The sequence below is a fragment of the Rhinichthys klamathensis genome, unplaced genomic scaffold (assembly GCF_029890125.1).
Source record: "Rhinichthys klamathensis goyatoka isolate OS25496 unplaced genomic scaffold, OSU_Roscu_1.1 h1tg000133l_1, whole genome shotgun sequence".
NCBI classification, from domain to species: domain Eukaryota; kingdom Metazoa; phylum Chordata; class Actinopteri; order Cypriniformes; family Leuciscidae; genus Rhinichthys; species Rhinichthys klamathensis.
This window is the reverse complement of record NW_026606668.1, coordinates 4,389,710-4,413,717: the sequence shown is the minus strand read 5'-3', so window position 1 is coordinate 4,413,717 and position 24,008 is coordinate 4,389,710. Positions and strand designations below refer to the sequence as shown.

The 24,008-nt window shown below is 36.7% G+C and overlaps 1 protein-coding gene across 1 annotated transcript; it reads left to right on the top strand.

The window, feature by feature from the left end:
- The first annotated feature begins 1,096 nt into the window (after positions 1 to 1,096).
- melk (maternal embryonic leucine zipper kinase) lies at positions 1,097 to 18,394 on the top strand. The gene is made up of 18 exons (XM_056256929.1): positions 1,097 to 1,318; positions 1,810 to 1,890; positions 2,025 to 2,110; positions 2,306 to 2,422; positions 2,514 to 2,657; positions 3,062 to 3,130; positions 3,473 to 3,565; positions 3,661 to 3,759; positions 3,897 to 3,965; positions 4,050 to 4,148; positions 4,538 to 4,624; positions 5,239 to 5,367; positions 5,955 to 6,107; positions 7,248 to 7,515; positions 8,412 to 8,517; positions 11,191 to 11,350; positions 14,757 to 14,860; positions 17,783 to 18,394. Exons 2-18 carry the CDS (start codon positions 1,827 to 1,829, stop codon positions 17,958 to 17,960), a joined length of 2,025 nt encoding a protein of 674 aa, XP_056112904.1. The 5' UTR covers positions 1,097 to 1,318; positions 1,810 to 1,826; the 3' UTR covers positions 17,961 to 18,394.
- The last annotated feature ends 5,614 nt before the right edge of the window (positions 18,395 to 24,008 follow it).

Here is a 24,008-nt window from a genome sequence, read left to right as displayed (position 1 = left end):
TTCCGAGAGAAACGGAATACTAAATGAGGCAAAATGGTGGGCGTGGCTTTTTTCCCAACTAGCACCTGATTGGATCTAGAAAAGTAGGTGTTTTCATTCAGCCTGTCTACTGTCAGTTGGAGGGGCGTGGTTACGGATGTTAAGAAGATGCCCAAACCGTGAAACCTACGTCATCAGGCAAGGTCCTCCAACGCAGAGGGGAGGGGAAATTTCAGATTTTGATTAAAGATTACGAAGCCAAAAAATTTTTTTGTGTGGATTGACTTGCATGGATGAATTGTTCACCACAAAACGATCAATTTAGGCAAACAAAGTAAGTATGGTCAATTTTGAATTCATGGGGACTTTAAGCAGAGATGTCCATCATACGTCACCAGAAAGAAGTCCAGTTATGATATTATAATTAAACAATACATCAAAACATTTTTTTTAAATTAAACATGCACAGATGAATTGTTCACAATGAGATCAATAGCATGCATTTAATTAGAAAATATGGTGAATTTCATTTCATGCTGACTTTAACACAGCCCCCATAAGACAGCACAGCTTCATATAAAGTAAATACAATTTTATTAGATTACTGATATGATTTAATTGTAACTATTTTTCAAAAGTAATATTAATTTAGTTTAATATTTAATATTGATATACGACTTACATGGAGTTCCGAAATTCATAAAACATGTTCATTGGCTATCTGAAACTTTTTAATATGAATAAATAAAATATGAATAAAAAATTATATTAAATCTCAATAACCACCATTGTCTCGTTTTTACATTGTCACAGCACATCATGATCACATGACATCCTATAGCCTAGTAAGCGCGCAAGCTCTGTTAAGTCAGGTATTTTAGAGCTCATTGGCCATAGATAAAGTTGTAAATGTTTGCCTTCCCTGTTTAGTAAATCGGGACATAGTTTTTTAACATTTCATTGTGACAACGTAACTATATGGGGTAAGTCAATGTGAGCTATGCAGATCATTCACATTAACATGTCATGTTTTATTACATTATGTAAATAAATACATATACTCACGTTCGGGGGAAAACACATTCCACCCGAGCTAAGAGACTTTTATCTCTAGCGGAAACAGGAACTCGTCTGAGTGACGTAGCAAGTGGGAAATTCAAAATTTAAAACATGTTCGACTGAAAGATGTTTTGGCACTTTTCATTTTATATCGCATTATATGTGTAGTCGTGAGTAATATAGTAAACGATTGCCTCTTTTTAACCTTAAATTATAAGTTATTTGTTGTTTTGAACTCTCTTTTATCGGCATTTTAAAGTGAATCATTGGAGCACAGCTGGTGAGTTTGTTGTTCAACATGTCAGTCAGAACAAGCAATTTTGCATGACTGATTTTATATCAGATCAATTTATTATCTGGTGTTAGTTTGACGCATTTACATTTTAAATTTTTCACCTTTATTTGGGTTGGAATTTGCTGATGCATCAGTAACTTACTGTGATCCACGAGTAAGTTAGCTAACGGTATGCGAATCAATGCAGCTTTAGGAATATGAGCTATTGCCAGTTTTCCACATTAGAAAACTGATCGAGAGCATTAATAATAATAAAAAACATGGGATTCTTTCTAAAGATAGTAATTAAATGAGTTAAAATTGAATATAAAAGCTACACTTTGTGGTTTAATCCTGTTTTGATCGTGTTTTGTACACCGTGGCGTGATGTAAGGTTAACGTTACTTGATATTGCATGAGTGCCATTTAATCAGTGTTCTTAAAAAAATGTGTCCCCTTAATATATTTGAATAAAAATGTGCTGTTAATTTATGCAGGTCTAAGTGTCATCAGTATGCCTGTAGACAGCACTTCTGAACTTCTCAAGCACTATGAGGTTTATGAAACCATTGGCTCAGGTAATGCCCCTTGATTATGCTTTTATGGAAAACGTTCTTGATTGCTTCAGAGATTGTGTTTATTAGAGAAAGTTGTAAAATCACCTTTAATCAAGAGCAGTTTTTATTTATTTATTATTATTTCTAACCCACAGGTGGGTTTGCCAAGGTCAAACTTGGCAGACACATACTTACAGGTGAGAAAGTGGCCATCAAAATAATGGAAAAGAAAGACCTAGGGGTAAGATCCTCTCCTTAATCCTGGCCTTACCATGAAACAACATTTGCATAAATACGTTATGCTTATGGAGGAAGAATGGGAATATTGCTTAATTTATTCTACATTTAGATGAAACGCTTTGTTAGCATGATGAAAATGAAAAGAGCATGTTATTTTGAAAAGAAATGCTCTTTAAATTGTGTATTCTGTATCTAGGATGATCTTCCCAGAGTAAAGATAGAGATAGAGGCTATGAAGAACCTCAGTCATCAACACGTGTGTCGTCTCTACCATGTCATTGAGACATCAAGCAAGATCTACATGGTGCTTGAGGTATGTTTTGCTGAATGTGATTCTGCTGCTTAACAAAAATTGATTAATATGCTTCATATGTTTATATGCATGTATCTTGTCACTTTGTCAGTACTGTCCTGGAGGAGAACTGTTTGATTACATCATTGCTAAAGACCGGTTACCAGAGGAAGAGACCCAAGGGTTTTTCCGTCAGATCATCTCTGCATTGGCCTATGTTCATAGCCAAGGCTATGCCCACCGAGACCTCAAACCTGTGAGTTGGTTGATGAGAACTTGACTTTTAAATAGCTTAAGCTTATGTGTACTGAGTTCTCCCATTTAAAAGAACCAATTACTCAAAAATGAAAAGTGTCTTAGTTTACTCACCTTCATGTCATTCAAAACCCATAAGACTTCATTCTGTGGAACGCAAAAGAGAAATTCAGAACACTGTGCTCATCCCTTTTTCCCATTCAATTACAATTTTGAAGTTTTCAAGCTTTGAAAAGGATACAAACAATATGGTCTTTTTCTTACGCCACGTGATAGCATGGTGTAAAAAAATTGACTGATATATTCAGGTTTGGAACAACATAAGTGTGAGTATATGGCGGTATTTTCATTTTGCAGTAATTTATTACTTTAATAGAGTACAATAACTGTTCTTATTGACCTTAGGAAAACCTGCTGATTGATGAAGATCATAACCTGAAACTCATTGACTTCGGCCTTTGTGCAAAGCCTAAGGTGTGTATCCATCTATTATGCCCCATAAATTCAAGTCACATTTATTTATAAAACACGTTATACAATACAGATTGACAAGAAGCTTGACAGTAATAAACAGGAAAATAACAAAGTTAAAATTCAGCAACTATAAAACTACCCCAATTTTAGCTGTAAAACAGCACAACAGAATACAAATGTCATTATTCCGCTCAAGTTAGTTCAGTGTTGATTGTTCAATTCAATAGTGTCAATGTTGAATTCAATTCATGTCATTAATATCTTACCTAAACTTGTTTTTTTAAGTAACACGTCCATTGTTTTAGTAGCATTTTAAAAGTTTTGAATTTTACTTTTAATTAGGGTGGTTTGGGTTTTGAATTGCTGACCTGTTGTGGCAGTCCAGCATACGCAGCTCCAGAGCTCATTCAGGGCAAGGCTTACATCGGCTCCGAGGTCAGTGTGGCGTATGTGTTTCAGCATATTTAAAAGGAATGACTAATTAAATTATAAGTTTAAGAAATGATTTATTGTGTGTGTATATGCTCCAGGCTGATGTGTGGAGTATGGGTGTATTGCTTTACGCTCTACTGTGTGGTTTTCTACCATTTGATGATGACAATTGTATGGTCCTCTACAGAAAAATCACAGTAAGTTTGTTGCATGTGAGCATTTAATTACACCACCACATTTTGTTCATCCATGCATTTATTGGGCTACTAAAATAAAAGTAGTTTTGTGTAGTAAGTGATCTCATATTATGCAATATTGGCTTGTGTTTTGACAGAGGGGCAAATACAGCAACCCGCACTGGCTTTCACCTGCTAGCATTCTGCTTCTAAACCAGATGATGCAGGTACTGTGCATGGTTTGTATGTCTGTTTGATGTGTTTTAGGAAGTCGAGACAATTTCATTGCACTTTATTCTTTTCTCCTGCAGGTGGATCCAAAGAGGCGTTTGACAGTGAAACAGTTGCTTGATCACCCCTGGGTTATGAAGGGATACAGCACACCAGTAGCGTGGCACAGTAAATATCCTGTAAGATAAACATGCTTATAGTTGCATCTCATGGCTCCAAGATCCAGTTAGTCAAGTGATGCCAATATGGCTCTTTTTTTAGCATAAATGCTGTTGTCATTCTTATTGATTACTTGTCCATAAATTGTATCTGATTTTGTTCTCTTGAAGCTTTAACCGATCAATATGACCTTCATATTTTTAGTCCTTTGATATATTACACAAACATGACTTAGGATGTTTGTTGATCAGCAGTGTCTGATTCTTTATAGATGAACACTGCTAATAAAAGTAGAGAGTACTGTATAAGAGGTCATACATGATTTTACTTTGGGGAAAAAAAAGCAACTATGTTTTTAACTTACTAAATTATTGTGTATAATTTCCTTTTATATGTTGTTCTTTTTTAGTTGGGTCATATAGATGAAGACTGCATCACTGAGATGGCAGTGGCTTTTAAACAGTCCAGACATCGCACAATCCAACTAGTGTCAGAGGTAGAGAAACAAGACATATTACAAGACATAAGTGTTTCCTGATATTTAAAATGATATAGATCTAACAGCTGCAAAGAAACTACCATTTAAAAGTTTGGGGTTGGTTTTTCCACGTGTTTTTTTTTTTTTTTTTTAGTCTCTTATGCTCACCAAGGATCCATTTATTTGATAAATACAGTAAAACTGTAATGTTGTGGAATATGATTAAATTATGATTATTATTAAATTATTAATTTCTTTTAAAAAAGAAAGAAAGAAAAACATCCCCAACCCCAAACTTTTTAATGGTACTCTGTACATGTAATTTGAGTTATAATTACAGCAAATAGTTACAAACTCTCCCTTTACAAACATGGACTGTTTGTCTCTGACTGAAGAGTTTATTTGTTAAGAATGTAAAATTCTTATTGACATATATAAACGTGTTATGAGTAATGATACTGAAAGTGACATTTTACTTTATTGAATTTATTACTATGACCACTAGATGTCAGTAGATTCCAGAGCATCAGCCAAACCTGCTTGCCTTTAACAGCTGAAATGTGACTTCTAAACAAGAGAATTATGCATGAGTCACACAAAGAGAAATCATTACTTTGTGCCTGTTTCTTCAGTGGAAGTATGATCACATGACCGCCACCTACCTTTTACTGCTGGCTAAAAAGCGTCACGGCCGCCCTGTGCGTCTGAGAGCAGAATGCCACATGCTTGAGCCCATGTACTCTCCTTTACAGGACATACAAGTAAGTCTTTCATATTCACACAGTCATGACCAAAAAGCTATTATTAGATGCTTTATGATTGCATAATGGTCAGTTCATGCTACATTTATAAAAAAAATAAATAAAAAAATGCAGTGATGGTAATGTTGCGGTACTTTTTAAAAAAGGGTATTTCAGATTCAGTCAGACGGGAGTGATAGATGTGTTTGTTGATTTAATTCTTTTCTCCCCTGTTGTGATGTATATCCGAGTGAAACGGCTTCTCGAACTAAAAAAAAGTAGGGTGGGACTTGAATTTGTCTATCAGGAATTCATTGGATCATTGTGGTTTGCTATTGCTGTGATCTCATGTGAGAGACAGGTTGTCCCACCCTCGCGCCAGTAAACGCATCATTAGAGAATAGATGAGATGTTGCTGCAAGAGGGAGGGGAAGCTATTTTCATTAAAGATTATGAAGTCACATTTATTTGAAAAAATGTGTATAGATAAATTATTATAACAAATACTGTGACTTAAATATCACTGTAGTCAGGTGTTTCTTGATGTATAAATGCTTGTGTAGTTGCAGTCATTTACAGGAGTTTAATTCTGTGTATCCGTGTCTCAGCTGAAGCAGAGTCTACGCTTCAGTGAGGATGATGATGGTGTTCACCCAGTGGTGCTTGGCTCTATGGTCTTCCCCCCTGATTGCTACGATGACGAGAATCCCTGGACCCCTCTCACGCCCAAGAACACACAGACCACAAACACTCCACGCATGGTTAGCCTCCATGTTCTCTTTATTTGTCTGCTCTTCCCTCTTGTCCAGTGCTGCTTATTCGGCCTGTCTTTTTTTACATCCTTTTTATTTCTCCGCAATCTCCTTTTCTCTGACCGCCTGTATTTCGTCTTGTTAGTAATATTGTTACTTGTTATTTATTATACTTTTTTTTTTTTTTTATCCGAAGTGACATACTTTACAGGATGCCAATTGGAAAAACAGTCCTGCTGCATTATTGCAATGTAGATAGAACTGGATTGGGTTTGGTCAGGCAAATTAATGTTTATGAACTTGCATCCTTTGTATTAGCAGCCCAGATCCATTATGAATCTATTATTAACAGCAACGCTAGTCTGTAATTGCAACAAATTAAAATTCGTAATATGGTATGATGTAAAACTATTCGTCAATGTCTTGCTATGGAGGCAGTCATATGCAAATATATTTGCCCACGTAACGTAGGGGTGTAAATATTAATCGATTCGTATCGATCCATCGATTATACAGCCGACGATTGGATGTATGTGTTTATGTATATCGATTAATGTGTTTATTTTGCCGCCTGTCTGTTCGCCTGTCTATTTTCAGCATCAGCTCCGACATATGCGTACAACCTATTCCTAAGCTGCGGGTGGCGCTAACCTCATTATTGTCTTCTACTTCACACGCGTTACTTGCGTTTCACAGTCTATCTATGTTCACACACATTGTTGAGTCTGACTTTCAAGAGCGATGGAACCGTCAACCGTTAGCAAAGAAGATTGCTATAGTGTAACATACACATTATGTGAATAGAATACTGTGGCGAGCAGGACACGGGACGTGAGAGAACGGCGCAAGGCTGGTGGTGTGAGTGTTAATGAACGTCACCTGTGAGACGCACCGCTGTGAGCCTTAATCGTCATTAAGGCTCCGATTTACACCCCTAGTGTGACGTCACAATTTCCGCAATATTCCAACGAGCCGTTTTTGGAGCTTGATTAAATAAATGCTTTGTTCATAATGAGGAGGATGTTTTAAGCTATGAAACTTGCAGTATGTTTTAATGGTACAAAGACCTTTTTTATGTCAAAAGATCAAGGCAAATTTGATTTCTTTATGTCATGACCTCTTTTATGTGGAAACTCTTGTCTTCTTCAGAAGTTCACCTCTGAAACATCAGAGAAGAAACGGAATGAAGTAGACTACTCCCCCATCATAGGGCTTGGAAGAACCCGCCAACAGAAGTCAGAGAGGCGTGGTAGAACCAAAGAAAATAAAGAGAATGTGGTGACTGGCACAGATGGAGATGTTTTTGCTCTGCCTGCCCCCCGAACTCCAATGTGCAGCAGAAAGGTCAAATCCAACAGAACTGTAGCAACAACACCCAACAACAACATCACTTACACAAGCAGTGACACAAACAAAGGTGAGCTGGGTAATGAATCATTACACATCATGGCACCACAACTGTACAACTGATGAACTTTTATATACTTTTGAAGTTGTTATCCGAAAACATGCTAAGTTTTGCAATCCTGTGTAAAAATAATGTCTGTCTTTATATATCTGAAGAGCACACTTTTCTAAATTCAATTATATTTGCTTGTGTACTAAATGATACTCTACTGTTCAACAGTTTGTGGTTGGTAAGATTTTTTTTTTTTTTAAAGACTTGCTCGCCAAGGCTGCATTTATTTGATTAAAAATACAGTAAAAACAGTAATATTGTGAAATATTATTACAGCAAAATGAAAGCTCAAAGAAAGTGATTTATCTGTGAATTGGGGTTCTCTGGCTCTTCACTAGTGACAATACCTGGATAATTTCTATTATTATTTTTTTCTTGTAATCTGATAAAGCCTAAATGCTCATTTTCTGCAAACAATGCATTTTAGGTGTCATTTTGCACAGTAGCGTGACTACTGCAGATGCTTCAATGGCAGCATCTGGCATCTAGAGTATCTAAGAATACACCTAAAAAGAGTGTGTGTGTTGTGTGCTTTTCATTCATCTAGCATCTTTAGTTTGATTCACTTTGACCGGAGTGTGTGTGTGTGTCTCTGTATGGGCGCAATGTACCTGGGGAAAAGTCTTCATGTCCCAACATCCACTGTGTCCACCTCGTTACTGTCACACACCACCTCCTGCACTGGAACAGACAGGAGCACACTGGGGAGGGAGCGTGTGTGTATGTGTGCATGCCTGTGTGTACGAGACAACTCCCGAAGCGCATACTGACAGGTGTACGTGTCGCTGTTCCCAGTGCTCCGGCAGCATGTAGCATTTAGTGACACGTGTTTATCCTTTGTGTTGTGTGTGCAGGACCGGGCAGTGCCACTAAAGAAGTGTCCCACAGGAGAGAGATTGACCAACAGCAGATCGGCCAACAAGGAGAACTGGATATACTGGCTTTCAGCCCCGAGAGAAGGTAGAGAACTTTCTGTATTTTGTGTGAAGGGTCAAATTAACAGTGGAGAGAAAGAATGGAGAGGAGGACTGTGGGATTTAAAGGTGAAGTGTGTAACTTATGCCCCATGAACAAAAGGGATTCTAAAAATCGTTTCCATCCCAAGCAGATTTCACAGTTTAAATGTACAAAGGGCTTTTTAAATATACATATACATAATCGTGGTCAGAATTATTGCCACCCTTCATAAATATGAGTAAAGAAGGCTAAAGGCTGTGAAAATAAATAGATCTGCATTGTTTATCCTTTTGACCCTTCATTAAAAAAAAATATAATAAAAAAATCTTTCCAATGGAGGCTCATAGATTTTAAAATAGAGGCACATTAATTGTAGCTGTCTGGGGATCCTCTCCCTAGTTTTTATTTTATTTTTTATTTTTACACTGCCTTAAAATGGCTTTTTTGGCACTTTTAAACATAAAATGTAAAAAAAAAAAAAAAAAGACACATACAGCAAGAAAATTTTAATATAATTTCACTTACCTAGCCTATCACTTGATAAAAGAATCCTTATGTCCTTTTAAATATCCACGTTAAACGAGCACATTTGGCCATTTAAGTGAAGCTGATTGCACTATATGTCCAACTTCAGCGTGGGGTCTTGGCTAATTTTTGTTTCCAACAGAGGCAAAAGGATTTGCCTCTCCTTCTCTATCTCCTCAGACTTAGCACAGTTTTCCTAACGGCATATTCGGCACGTTTGGGGAAGAGCAGTGGTGGTTCCGACTTCAGTAATATTTTATAGTGTTAATAGTGTTACAATGGTGAAATTTCAAACAAGAAATTCACATTCTGAGAATTGAATAACTGGGAATTTTATTAACATTAAATCATCCTTCTCCCATTTTTCACCTCAAAACTTTGGGTAGGCTGTTCCTCCCCTGACGAGCCGCCACTGAAGCTTTCACTGAAGTAAAACAATTGTAATGGAGGGGGGAATCTCATTATGAAATACATTAGATAATCATTGATACTTTACCTTTAAAAATCACACTTTTTTAAAATGATTTTTTCCCCAAGTCAACTTATGTTCGGTTTTTTTAGCCAATAACAGCTATATATAGCTATATATATATATGCTATCGTTCAAAGATTTTGTTTTTATAAGAAGCCTTTAATATTCACCAAGGCTACATATATTTGATCAAAAATACAGTAGAAACACTAATATTACTATTTAAAGGAGAACTCCGGCGCAAAATGAACCTTTGGTCTAATTACACATTGTTACCTAGTCAACCGTTATCTGAGATTTGTTTTCATGATTATCGAATGTAAATAGTTTTATCTCTACAAACAGTTTAGCCTATAAAGCTAGTATAACGCTAGTATATTGGGCATAGTGTAATGACAAATAATAATCGCTTGTTAATACCACTAACAAGGCTGAAAATAGCCCCACACTAGCACGGTAGCATAATGAGGGTCCCTACCTTCAAACCGAAGCATTGAGAACTTTGTCAGTGTCCAGACAGTTTAATAAGAAGATATTTTAAACATACAGTCAACTTCGCATATACAGGCAGGAGCCATCTTTGAAATACAGTCTTTACCAGTCGATCTACGAACGCCGATCCAAGCCTGCTGTTCGCGCTCACCTTATCACAACTTATAGCTCGTTCACATTCTCACCAGCGCACTTGGATCGGCGTTCGTAGATCGACTGGTAAAGGCTGTATTTCAAAGATGGCTTCTGCCTGTATACGCGAAGTTGACTGTATGTTTAAAATATCTTCTTATTAAACTGTCTGTACACTTACAAAGTTCTCAATGCTTCGGTTTGAAGGTAGGGACCCTCATTATGCTACCGTGTTAGTGTGGGTCTATTTTCAGCCTTGTTAGTGGTATTAACAAGCGATTTTTATTTGTCATTACACTATGCCCAATATACTAGCGTTATACTAGCTTTATAGGCTAAACTGTTTTTAGAGATAAAACTATTTACATTCGATAATCATGAAAACAAATCTCAGATAACGGTTGACTAGGTAACAATGTGTAATTAGACCAAAGGTTCATTTTGCGCCGGAGTTCTCCTTTAAAATAACCTTTTTCTATTTGAATATATTTTAAAATGTAATTTATTCCTGTGATGGCAAAGCTGAATTTTCAGCATCATTACTCTAGTCTTCAGTCACATTATTCTTCAAAAATATTTCTAATATGCTGATTTGATGCTCAAGAAACATTTCACATTATCAATGTTGAAAACAGATGTTTTGCTTAATATTTTGTGTAACCCGTGATACCATTTTTTCAGGATTCTTTGATCAATAGAAAGTATAAATGAACAGCATTGAAATGTTAATTTTTTTATTTATTATGTAAAAGTCTTTACAGTCACTTTTCATCATTTTAATGAATCTTTGCCGAAAACAAATTATTATATATATTTTTTTAATCTTACTGACCACAAACCTTTTAAAAAGGAGTGCATATATGTTTTGTTTTGTTTTACCTTTATGACTTGCAGGACTTGCTGCACTTACTTTGGAGTATTCTGAAGCCATTTATAATTTTAACTGTCCCATTCTCCAGTAATTGCCTCTTGGCAAAGCTTGTATTGCTTTGTAATAATTTTACAACTACAGAAATGTGCAATTGTGTTCTAAACGGCATTTCCTATGTGTCCAGGTCTCGATCTCTGGACCTGGCTGGCTGTCAAGTGGACAGTGGGCAGAAGCGTAAGGGAGGAAAAGTGTTTGGCAGTCTGGAGAGAGGCCTGGATAAAGTCATTACAATGCTTACACCCAGCAAGAAGAGAGGTCCTCGAGACGGACCACGCAAAATTAAGGTATTATTCGGCTCGTTTTGACATTTGCGCTTAGTCTTTTAAGAGTGTGTTGTTTGTCCTTTGTGCTTTTGACTGCCTAAAATTTTCCTAGTTTTTCCATATTCCTAAGATTTATAATTATTATTTTGCATGTTTATCACTCTGCTGCAACCAGTAGCTTTAACAGCGTCTCACTGAGGGTAAACAAAGTAAACTTATTTTAAGATATGTCAGTGCAAGTTGCTTTCAGTTAAAACCGCTTAAACAGGCATGTTAGTCTGGGACTAGGTTTAAGACTTGTTTGTGAAACTGGGGGCAAATGTGTTTAACAGGGATAGGTCATCATTTACACATGACCCTCATGTCATCCTAAACCTGTGAACTAAAAAAAAAAACATTATGCGAAGTTCCCATGAGTCTTCCTCTTTCTTTTTTTTGATACAGGACAAAAATTATTACCCTATAAAATATTTTAGAGTTTAGCATAATCGTAAAAATATATATTCATTATAGAAATTCCAATAGAGTTATAAGATTTTATTCATTTTCTTGACTTTTCCAGGTCTAAAAATCACACTTAAAAAGAAAAAAATAGACTTCCTAATTTTTTTATGACCACGGGAATCCCTGATTTTTCAAAGAAAACAAACAGTAGTTAAGTGGGGTTGAATTACAATAAGAAATATCTTGATTTTTTTTTGTGCTTATTTTAATGCTTTTTGTTTTTATTTTAATGCTAAGTTTAAATCATAAGTGGACCCATAGCTTTGTGTGAGGAACAGACTGAATTTTAGGTCAATATTCACTGCAAGTTTTGCTGTATTAAAAACGCTGTATTATGCTTGCCAGACAAGTAATTCGCAATGTCGCTTTGTAAAGAAAGACTACGCGCCCACGCACATATGAATTCTTTTTTGAAATTTACACGATGATAATGGTATCGTTTTCAAAAACTCGCACTTTGAAACCCATTTCAAAGTTTGCGTTCTCAGGCCACCAAAATGCTGTCGTGAAAATAAACGGTTAGAACACATAAGTTCTGTTTTCAGCTGAAAGCAGTGTCGTGTAAACGGCCCATAAATTAAAACTAAGGATTTTTACAACGGTAATGAATCAACGCTGAACTTACTTAAACTGGATAATGACTTTCTTCTAGAGCTGCTGTACAGCCAAAACAATCTTTGTTGCCTAATTTCCTGTTATCACTGTATAACTGCTTTGAAACAATCTGTATTGTAAAAAGCGCTATATAAATAAAGGTGACTTGACAGATGTGGTGACCATTCACTTTCATTGTATAGAAAAAAACTTTAAAACATTTTGTGATCAAAGGAATAAAAATGGTTTCAAAAGACATTTGCCCTGTTTACACGTGGTGTCAAGATACGTTTTGTACGGTGGCCGAGAGAGCTCAACGTGCTGCAACTGAAGAGAACACATGCAAATAGGAAAAAACGCGTGCAAATAGAAAAAAAACACATGCAAATAAAATAAAACGCATGCAAATAAAAAAAACACCCGCAAATTAAGAAAACATCTTCATCAGTTTCACAACACACGTGTGCTCCAAATACTCACAACACCACCAAATACAGAAACGCGCTGCAAATAACAGACCACAACGGAAATGTTTCAAGGGGAACCAAATAAGTGATGAACCCGGCTGGGACGTGCTGGCATAGATATCCATAAATCTATGCGTGCTGGTGCTTACAGCTTAAAATTAGGCCTATACTTTTTATTTATTTATTTATTTGTGCAAAACATACAGAGATTAAATTTTTTTATGATATACAACTTGTATACAATGTACAAAATGTATTAACAATATGTTCAATGTCATCAGAATACCAATGAGAAAAGAACAATGAGCTGGAAACTAAAATAAATAAATAAAAAAGATAAAGAAGAAAAACATGAAGGAAAGATATTTATCTGTACATCAGTTACACTGTACAAATTGTTTCATGTTATTACATTTTCATAAAGAAAAGTTTCGTAAGAAATGTTAGGTAATGTAGGGTCCAAAATTTTAAAGTTGAGACACAGATATATAACGCATATTTTAAAAGCTTTTTTGTAAACTAAAAATAAAAATGTATTTGCATCCGTTATGTTAACAGCATTATATTTCTGTCGTAAGACCAGCTGATGGACACCGTGCTGCGTTGTCATGGGAACATCCCAGGTGAAAATAATGAGGAAATTACGTTGTCTTTCGTTGCTCCTTCATCAAGTGCGTTCCACACGGCTGCCTAACAGCACACTAGAGCCCTGCTCACTCCAAAGTCCCACTTTAAGGGCTCTGCCGTCTGCCCTTCGAAGGGAGTAGGGCATAGGGAAGCTCACGAGCAATAAGCACGTCCCAGCCGGGTTCGTCACTTATTTGGTTCCCCTGGAAACATTTCCGTTGTGGTCTGTGTTATTTGCAGCGCATTTCTGTATTTGGTTGTGTTGTGAACTTTTGCAGCGCGTTTCTGTTTTTGGAGCACACGTGTGTTGTGAAACTGATGATGTTTTTTTTAATTTGGAGGTGTGTTTTTTTTCTATTTGCATGTGTTTGCTTCAGTTGCAGCGTGTTGAGCTGTCTCGGCCACCGTAGTTTTGGTTGATCAGATCACAAGTGGACGATGCTAAATACAGGTGTAAAACGGGGATAAAATGTTTTGAGCTTGTCCACTGTCGACCACTTCCAGGTAGTCGAAAATGCAATGCATTGCTTTCGTAGTGTAAACGCTCATGTGGTCGGATGTGTTCAAAGTAACAGCCACAAAAGACCACCTACTGTCCTAATGTGTAAACATCATGGGAAGTACGCTAGCTTGATGGGATTTACACTTTGCTGGCTGGAGACCAAAGTTTGGTTTGAAGACTAAAAATGTCCCAAGCACAATGTTCTCTCACCATTCCTGATTTCTAACACACACTCACAGCGATTGGCATGGTCTTGTGGCTATCAGAGCAGAAACGAAAGCTGCTGCTCTCCAAATGTTTTTCCGTCGTCTCTGGGCATTTTCATTTGTAAATTGTGTGAGGTTATTTTGTCCATTAGGTCGAAAGATCTGGAAAAAAAACATACATTTACCCGCCCACAGACCCTCCCCTCGAAGAAATCCGAACAGGAGTGGTTGAAAGTGGCCAAAAGAGACAGATTAAAATACCAGCTGTAAACGGGAATGTGTCTCCCTCGTCTACTTGTCATCCGATCGACCAAAACGCTTCTTAATACCAGGTGTAAACAGGGCCCTTGATAAATGATGAGAAAAGTTGTTGAACTGTCACTTTAACATTTGCTTTAAGTCCACACCTTTTTTTCATGTGTTTGTTGCAGGAAGTCTCTCCATAATGCAGATGTAGATGTATGCCAGTGACTATAAACTCTGTAGCTACATGTACATCTGATTTCATAACTGTTCATGTTTTCCAGGCTCAATACAATGTGACATTCACCAGTCAAACTAATGCTGACCAAGTGCTCAATCAGATTCTCAGCATTTTACCAGAGAAGAATGTGGACTTTGTTCAAAAAGGGTAAGTTCAGCTCTTACATCAAGTGTTTCCTAAAATGGCAATTCAAATTTGTTTTTCCTTTAAACCAGTGGCTTTTTAAAGCAAACTTCAGAATAAAATAAAAGTATTTAAATTAGGGATGGCCCGATACCATTTTTTTTCAAACCGATACGAGTACGAGTATTTACATTTGTGTACTTGCCGATACCGAGTACCGATACCGATATTTCTACCGCAAAAGTAATAGGCTCCCAGAAAAGAAGACGACTATTTTAGAACACAGGTCAGAAGACTGTTTTTATTTTCTTCTCTGCTTGTTTTAACAAGTCAAAAAAAAAAAAAATTTGTAAAATAATAAATGTATTAACACACAAACCACTGTTAATTTAACATAAAAGCAAGCAGGCTACTGCGTGCATGGGCACGACTGAATGCACGCAAAGTGCGCTCCCTTAATAAATCCTAAAAGCTGACAGTTCATCGCGATCTCACACATCTGTTATTATCAATGAAGCTGACTGCACAATCAATCTTTCATAATATCCACACTTTGTTTGTTATAATTAGAGGATTTGCCAGCATACAGAATTCAGCACTGAACAAAAAAGTCCGTTTTGAGCAGTGAGGGGAGTCTATCTTAAATGCTTCTGATTGGCCATTGCGTTCAAGAAATCAACACATGTCTGTGATTGGCTACATCGCTCAACGCTGTAACCATGTTATGAATAGAAACTCTGGCCTGTAAATCGTTTCTATTTTGTTGTAGTTGTTCTTGTTGCTTTTCTGCAAGAGATGAATAAAAATCTATTAGTTTTTATGTTTTATTCATAGATTTTTCTAGTTTGCGGGAGTCCCGCGAATCGTTTTATTCTCCCGCACCCGCACACACAGAGTGAGTGCATTACCGCCCGCGCGCGCGCTCGGCCATCAGATCTATGATGCGTCTTCAGATGTTTAATTAGATTGCTGGTGTTAAACGATGTACTTTCTTTCCCTCCTCTCGACACCTTAGCTGAACATAACTCACAGTCTGCCTTGCTGTTGCCATCATCCCTTATCTTGAAATGAGCCCTAACCGCCGACATTATAGGCTACTTTCCTATGCCTCAGTTCACCTCGACAAAGCTCTCGCGGCGGCCAGTTTCGTTTTGCAAAATGTACGTGGTATCGGTGCGTGGTATCGGCGAATTTTTATGAGTACGAGTATATGAGGACAGTATCGGCCCGATCCCCGATGCCAGTATCGGTATCGGGCCATCCCTAATTTAAATTAATAAATTGATATTATATTTAAAAAAATCTAATTCTAATCTAAACTAAAATGGTTAAAAAACAAACATGAAATCAACTAAAATCCAATTTATTTGATTTTCCCCTCAATAACTCTTATTTTAATTGATGAACATTATAGTTCTATAATACAGAACATAATTGCATGTTAAAATACAGAACATAATTGCATGTTAATTATATATATATCTATAACAAGTTTGTAAATGTGCAGCTTTGTCATAATTACAGCTAGGGATGTCAATTTTCACAAATTCCCATGAACGATCGTCGTTTAAATTAACGATCAATTAATCGATTAATCGTTAGCCTTAATACTGCAATATGCGTCTGCTGCAGTGGCATGTGTCCAACAGCATGACAGGGTATGCAAATGCTGCTGAAAAGGCTACCTCACCAAATGAATGAGAAGGGTTTTAATCTAAATAAAGGGCTAGTAGGATTGTAAAATGTTTCGATGTGATTGATAATTTAATTACATTACTTAGAAAATATAACGACTTAAAAAACGAGTCACCAACGCCGTCTCAGATGCGTGCTTGTCAGAATGTGTACGCTCTTCCTGGAACAACGCGCTGAAAACGCGATTATTTTATAATAGTTCAATAATATTTAAACTGTGTTCTCATGTTATGTGACAGTCCCAATTATAGTTATTATTAGCCGTGCATTGCTGAATGAACACTAGTAAACTGGAGCACTTTGCTACCGCGTTATTTAACTCAAAGAAATGCATCCTATATGAGATTAATCAGGTTCAAAATAAACATAATATTGCAAATTATATCTGCACAAAATGATGCGAATGCTCAAGTGAACTTGAACTAAGTTACAAGCCATACAGAATGACTCATGTTGTGGAGGCACTCTTCCTGGAGCAACGCGATGAAACACGGCAACTGAACCCAAATAAATTTACAATGTTTTATTACAATATTGTTCTCTTTATAATGTTATGTAATATGATATGACAGTCCCAATCAGTCGCTGAAGATGATCACCGCACGCTTTACTAATTCTTAACCAAATGCATCCTTTCAGCATTCTGTCGTGTTTCTAAATTGAATTACTTCTAAAATACACCACCACTTACAGTCTACCGCCAAAACTACTACTACGCTGCTACAACTACGTTTCTCCCGTAACTTCCGTGTCCTAAAATCCCACAATGCCTTGCGTTACTAGGATCAGCTGACGTCACGATCCTTTTCTCCATATAAGATTAATCCGATATAGATAGGCCTACACAAAATAAACACAATATTAAAACTTACATTTGCACAAAACAAAAGGCTGTGGAATTGCGAATGCACATGCAAACTTAGTCAAGATGAAGGTGTAAAATGGTCCCAAACATAACTCCGGCGCGCTCGCTTTACATGTTTCGCGGTTGAGCAGCATGCATGCACATTAACCTGCTTAATCGACGATCGATAAGTTTTATCGATTAAATGTATTATCGACAATTAATCGATCGTCGATTAATCGTTAACATCCCTAATTACAGCAGATATATTGTAGCGTATACGTAGGAGCGTCCTTCAGAAATTGTGTTGGACAACAGGAGGTCTTTGTGTCAAAAAGGTTGAGAACCGCTGCTCTAATTAACTTAGTATAGTTGTTATATGCTATCATGTCCTCTTTTTCTGTTAGGTTTACACTAAAGTGCCACACACAGTCAGACTTTGGGAAGGTGACCATGCAGTTCGAGCTGGAGGTTTGTATGCTGCAGAAGCCTGAGGTGGTCGGGATCCGTCGACAACGTCTCAAAGGTGACGCATGGGTGTATAAACACTTGGTAGAGGACATCCTGTCCTCCACTAACATCTGATGTCACTGTGACGTCACCTTGGGCCCACCCTGAGTTAAATCAGAGGATTTGGACAGAGTATTTTTGATGTACATTATAGATGACCCTCCAGTTGATGAACATGTCCATCATTTGTCATCATTTATGTGTGGGAGGCAGTGCAGTATTATTTGATGTTCTTCTCTTGACAGAAATGCAAAAAAAAGAAAAGTTGTCTCTTTATACATCCTTCTAATTTAGCAATAAGCAATACTCCATAAAGCATTATGGCAGCACATGTCTGTCTTGTCTTTTATTTGTTTGTGTTCGTCTCCATGATATAGTGTTAGTGTCATGTTTTATTTGTTTTAACATGTAAAGCTTCTAATCTATTTCCCCTTTCAAGATGTCTGTCATTTTGTTCATGTTTGCTTTGTAATAATGAAAATCTGACTTGTGATTGATTAAATAAATCTTTTTAATATCGGTTTCACTGTATCCGATGTATTTTAAATTATTTGTCATCAGACATTTTCTTCAGTTCAGCTTTATTAACATTTACAATATCCCAGCAGAAATTTTTAAAAAAAATCTATTTTCATCTTTAAGTGAAATGAAAAGTTTGTTGATATTCAAATTCATGCTAATAGTGTCTTGCAAAAGACATATTTTCCTAAACGAAAATATTTTGAACATTTTTTTTTTTAATTGATTGAGTTTACTACACTATAATATATTGACTGAAAGCGAAATGGAATATTTGTAGTTAAATGTAAAATGTATTTGCCATATTACAGTACTATTTATAAGAAGGCTGCTAAAAAGAACCTAAATCACACTAGACAAAAAAAACTACACTTCCCTTGCATATATGTAGCGACAGATCTTTTCTTCAGTATTGTGACTTACATGTACATGGATTGGATTATGAAAAGACTAAATATAGGGTGGGGGACTTTTTCTTTTATCCATCGGTTGTTGATCTGAATGAGAGCTTTCGGTGGATTGTATGAAAGGGGTGGGATTTAAGGGACTAAATGATTTAAGCAGTCTACATCATCAAAGAGAAGTCTGTTGTTTCACTAGAAGATAGGGTTGTTTTAATAAATTACAAGGTCAAAAAAATAAAACATGCATGGATGAATCGTTCTCAACAAGATCACTAACATGGACTTCGAAAATAGATGGGGTGAAGTTTCATTTTCTAACTTTAAAGTCAAGTTCAATTCCATGCTTATCTTATACCCAAGACATATTTACTCGACAAAATTAATATGTGAATAAGAAAAAAAAAACGGTCAATCAAACGGCTTGTTTAATATTAATTCAATAAAGCTGAATAGCTGAAACCCCTCCCATCATTTTATGTTATGTCTGTACAACCAATATGTCACATGCTGGTAAGATCATGTATTATCTTGCTTTAACTGTTCTATTATGATTGAAGTGGGAGCAACCTGTGTGTCAGTCCTACTGTGCATATCAGCATAACAATAGCTATTAGTGTGACAGATATGAGTGCTTACATAGTTAACATCAGATGAAGTGTGTGAGCTGCTGGGGAGGTGGATGGTTAATGGGGGGGTAAGGTGGTAATATGGGGATGAACTAACCCCCCCACTGATAATGACTCCTGCTGTGCATTTCATAGAGGCGGGGCAAGGGCCAGCTGCGGGAACAGACGCTCGCTGTCATCTCTCACATCTCCTTAAGCCGTCTCTTTCTGTTTTTCTGTTTCTCCTTACACTCTGCTCTTCCTCATATGAATGTTCTTTGGTAGCCTATACAGACAAAAATCTTTTTATTAATTACTTCATAACCCAAAGTAATCTTGGACTGTGTAGTGTCTTAAATAGGCTTAAAATGAGAAAAGGTGAATTTGATTTCATGTAAGTGTATGTACCCTAAAGTGTCTGCTAACACATGACCCCAGGTCTTTTCCTTCATTACTCTCACTTATACACCATTGAGGAGCTAAACGTAATGAGGTGAACATGTGTTTACCCCTTCCTCTGCTTGTCTTTGTGTGTTTTCTTGGGTCAACGAAGGCAGTGATGTTTCTCTTCATTACGAATCTGACAGATTCAGAAGGCGCCTGCACTGTGACGGCTCACTTTCCAATTACCTCCTTCAGTTTTAACGAATTTTGCTTTCCATTGATGGTGCCTGTTCATTAGGGGACTTCATATTCCAGAGATGTGGGTTTCCATCACACACACACACAGACCCAGAGCTAATGGGCATGTACAGTAGATGGCGGCGTGTGATGTCTCCAATGGGAAAAATGATTCGCTGTGTTGTTTTGTTAACGGACAACTGGTTCCAGTGGTTGAGGAACAAATGAAGAGTTTGATTCTCATGCCGAAATGTCTTTTCAGCCTGAGAAAACTATTGGCAAATATGCCAGCAGTGCAGGACAATGACATGATATTTGTACATGTAAAAAACTGCTGTTAGAGCAAGGTTTAAAATTATAGTTAAAGATACAAGACAGAATGACATCTTTACTGCTTTTTAAAGGGATGTCGAACCTTTTTTAGACATACAAAGACTACAGGTCAGCTTACTTGTACTAGAATTAAAAGGGTTATCATGAACATAACATTTATATCAAATGCAGTTTAATAATCTTTAGAGGAATTTTTTTACCCACTTAAGTTGGACTTCAGTACATCTAGTCAAGTCACCTTTATTTATATAACCTAGCGCTTTATACAATAGATTGTTTTAAAGCTTTACAGTGATAACAGGAAAATGATTCAATGATGCAAACAGCGTTCAATTCGGTTTTACAGCAGCTCTAAAAGAAAACAGCCATTGTTTAGCTGAAGTCAGTTCAGTATTTAATCTGTTCTGTAAAGATCATCAATTATTACATTAGTTAATTTAATATATAAAGCAGTTCTGCAGAAAACAGGGATGTTGACGTCCAGCTCAGTTCAGTTCTCATCCAATAGTGTCAGTGCAGTCAAATCAATTATATCGATATCTTTATATTTAATTTCATATTTACTTCTTGTCTTTGAAATATATTTACTGACAAGCATTTATGGTAATCTAAAATATACAGTAATGTCAGCTTGTATGTCATGTTGAAATATATTTGTAAATAATAATGATGTTGCAATTAGTATATTTAAAACATTAACTTTAAATGCAATATTTAGTAACATACTTTAGCTAAATTATAATTATACATACTTTACATGTGCTTTAATATGTTAGCCAACACATCAAGATAAGTGTAGCCTACTTTTAAAATTATGACAAGGGATTATTACAACAAAAATATTTTAAATGTAGGCTACTTGTAAGTGTGTTAATAAACAGTCATGAAATTCTGTGAAACCCAACAAGTAACTCAAACCATTTGAGGAAAACAATTGCCATAAACCATTTAATTACATTTAAATGAAACTATAGTAGGCCTATATTCCACTTAATACGTTGCGTAATTGAAAAGGTGCATTTTGTAACTTTTTATTTTTTGTTTAAAATGAACCAAATTTAAATTGTGAGTCAATGCATCATCACTCATTCTTCCAAAACATGTTTGGGCTTAGCCCAATTCACTGTGGTAAGCATATTGTGTTTATATTTTAGACCTGGGGATGTTTTCACTCGCTGCTGTTGTCATCATATCCATAAATAGAGAACCGTTGCTCCAGCCATAGATATCCATATGTATGTCTATGGCTCCAGCTACTTTGAGGCATGAATGGCAAATTCCAATCGGAAGTGAGCATGGTGCTATCACTGCGAAGGGCAGGGCCCTTGACGTGGGGACTTTGGAGGGAGCAGTGTCATAATAAAGCCATTTGGAACGCAATGCAGGCAAAGGGAGCAATGAAAGACCACATAATGCCATAGCTTCACATGGAAAGTTACCACAACAAAGCTAAGCAGGAATATCTTATTGTTGGTGTACATACAAATGAATGTAGGCCTACATAAGGAAGTAAAATATGCTGTGTGAGTGTGTGTTCCGATCTGTTCTTAAGTTAAGCATTAACACATTTCTTACCTATGAAACTTTTAAAAACTTAATATGAAATGCATGGCGAAAATGTGTGTAATAAATCACAACAAAACAACTTGAATTATTCTGTTTATAATACGTTATCTCCCGCCATATCTAGATTTAGATTTAAAATGAATGGACTTGTCACCCTGGGTCACATGACCATGAATTGCTTCCTTGAAGTGACCACCATCGCATGTTCCTTTCGCTAACGGACTTGTGAAGGGGCCCCCGGCCCATCCTGAAGGGATTCAGTTCACTTTTCGTTTGGAACTCCCCTACAAATGGTGTCATCTTCCCGAAGTGTCCTTCAAGGGTACAAAAACGACGTTTGACATTCGTCCATGGTGTGGAGTGGGAGTAGCATCTAGGTATGTCACGACCATAGACTGTAAAAAAATAGGTCACGAGTCGACGAGCAAGAAATGTTGACATAAAGCGCGCTAAATCTCCAAACCCGGGGAGTCACCCGTTAAAAAAAAACGCCGAACAGAGTAGGCCTATATTCCACTTATATTCCATATTCCACTTGTTGGCACGAAGAGAACACGACTGAGCTCATATTAAAACGACAATCAACATTGGGTTGGTTTTTCGGAGATGCCACCAGGATTTGAAATGTTGAAAAAGCAACACTTAGACGGTGTTTTTATTACTCCTCAACAGGTGAGCAAGATATTTTATGAAACATATAAATTGCCATATGTAGGCTAAGGGTCATATTCATCCGCACAGTCATTTGGTGTCGGAGCTGAAGCACAACCAAAACAATGTTCTTCCGCAAAATGCATGCAGTTTTGTTTTTAACCGCTAGAGTTAAACCATAGACATAATAAATACATGTCTATGAGTTAAACCGCTTTCGGCGGAAGTTCCCGGATTTTGGCGTGTTCGCACTGCAGGAACTAGGAACGAATTTAGTTCTAGGAACTCCTTTTGGAGGAACTAATTTAGCTCCTACTTCAGACTCAGACAGTAGGGTCTGTGACGTTTAGTGTACGCTGATTGGTTGAACGCACACAAAACACCGGCACCGGCCATTTTAAAAAAGGCTGTGTAAACCATGGTGTAAAACACCACTGATCTATATAATGACATTATATGGATCAGTGGTAAACACACAGATTATAGCCTATATTTACTCCAGAAACTAACTCTACGAACATGGAAAACAGTGATAGATGGGCCTCTTAACCTTTACGCTGAGGAGATAATCCAACGCAACTTTGAGGAGCAGTAATACGGCAATAACTTTCATTACTGTCTACTTTCTATGTATAACAGTTCTATCTAATGACGAATTAGACAGGACTGTGAAACAGATCGTAAACTAATGAACACGGAGAATGCGAGCACTGTGAGTGAGCTCAGGCTCTGGCGTTCTCAGCGCCGTTAAAATAAAAGTCACAACAACAAGCGCGGCTTACGTCACTTCAGAGTTACTACCACTACGGGCGGTGCGAATGCAACCAGGAAAACGTTCCTAGGAGAACTTTGCAGTGTGCACAGCCATTGCTTTTAAATAAAGCAAGTAAAAAAAAAAAAAACTAATTTCATTTGTAAATTGGACTCTGTTTTACTGTAGTGGTCTCTTGTCTAGGTACATTTAAGTTGCATTTCATTTTATTATTGTTATATTATCTGCAAGTTTTTTACAGTATTTTAAATAGAAGTGCACATTCAATATAATTAAGCACACATATTTTTCACAATACATTTATTCACAAATGATGTGAGAGTAATTACCGGGAAAGTGTGTCAAATGTTGTGCTGCTCCTGACAATACTGAGCATTTCAGGCTAACCTCCATCGAAACTAAAAACTCAACACTTCATGTTGTTCCGAAAACCAATATGACTTTCTTTCTTATGCACAACATAAATGGAGATCATTTAATGAATAGCTGGTTGGGTGAATGCAGTAAAATGACAAAACAGAGTATTAATTTTTAGAGTATTAAAGTAATTAATGACAGAAATTAAATTTTTGGGTGAACTATCCCTTTAATGCTAAATAAAACACCCAGTAATGTAAGCAATAATGTACATGCAGGTTGCACATTGTTTTCC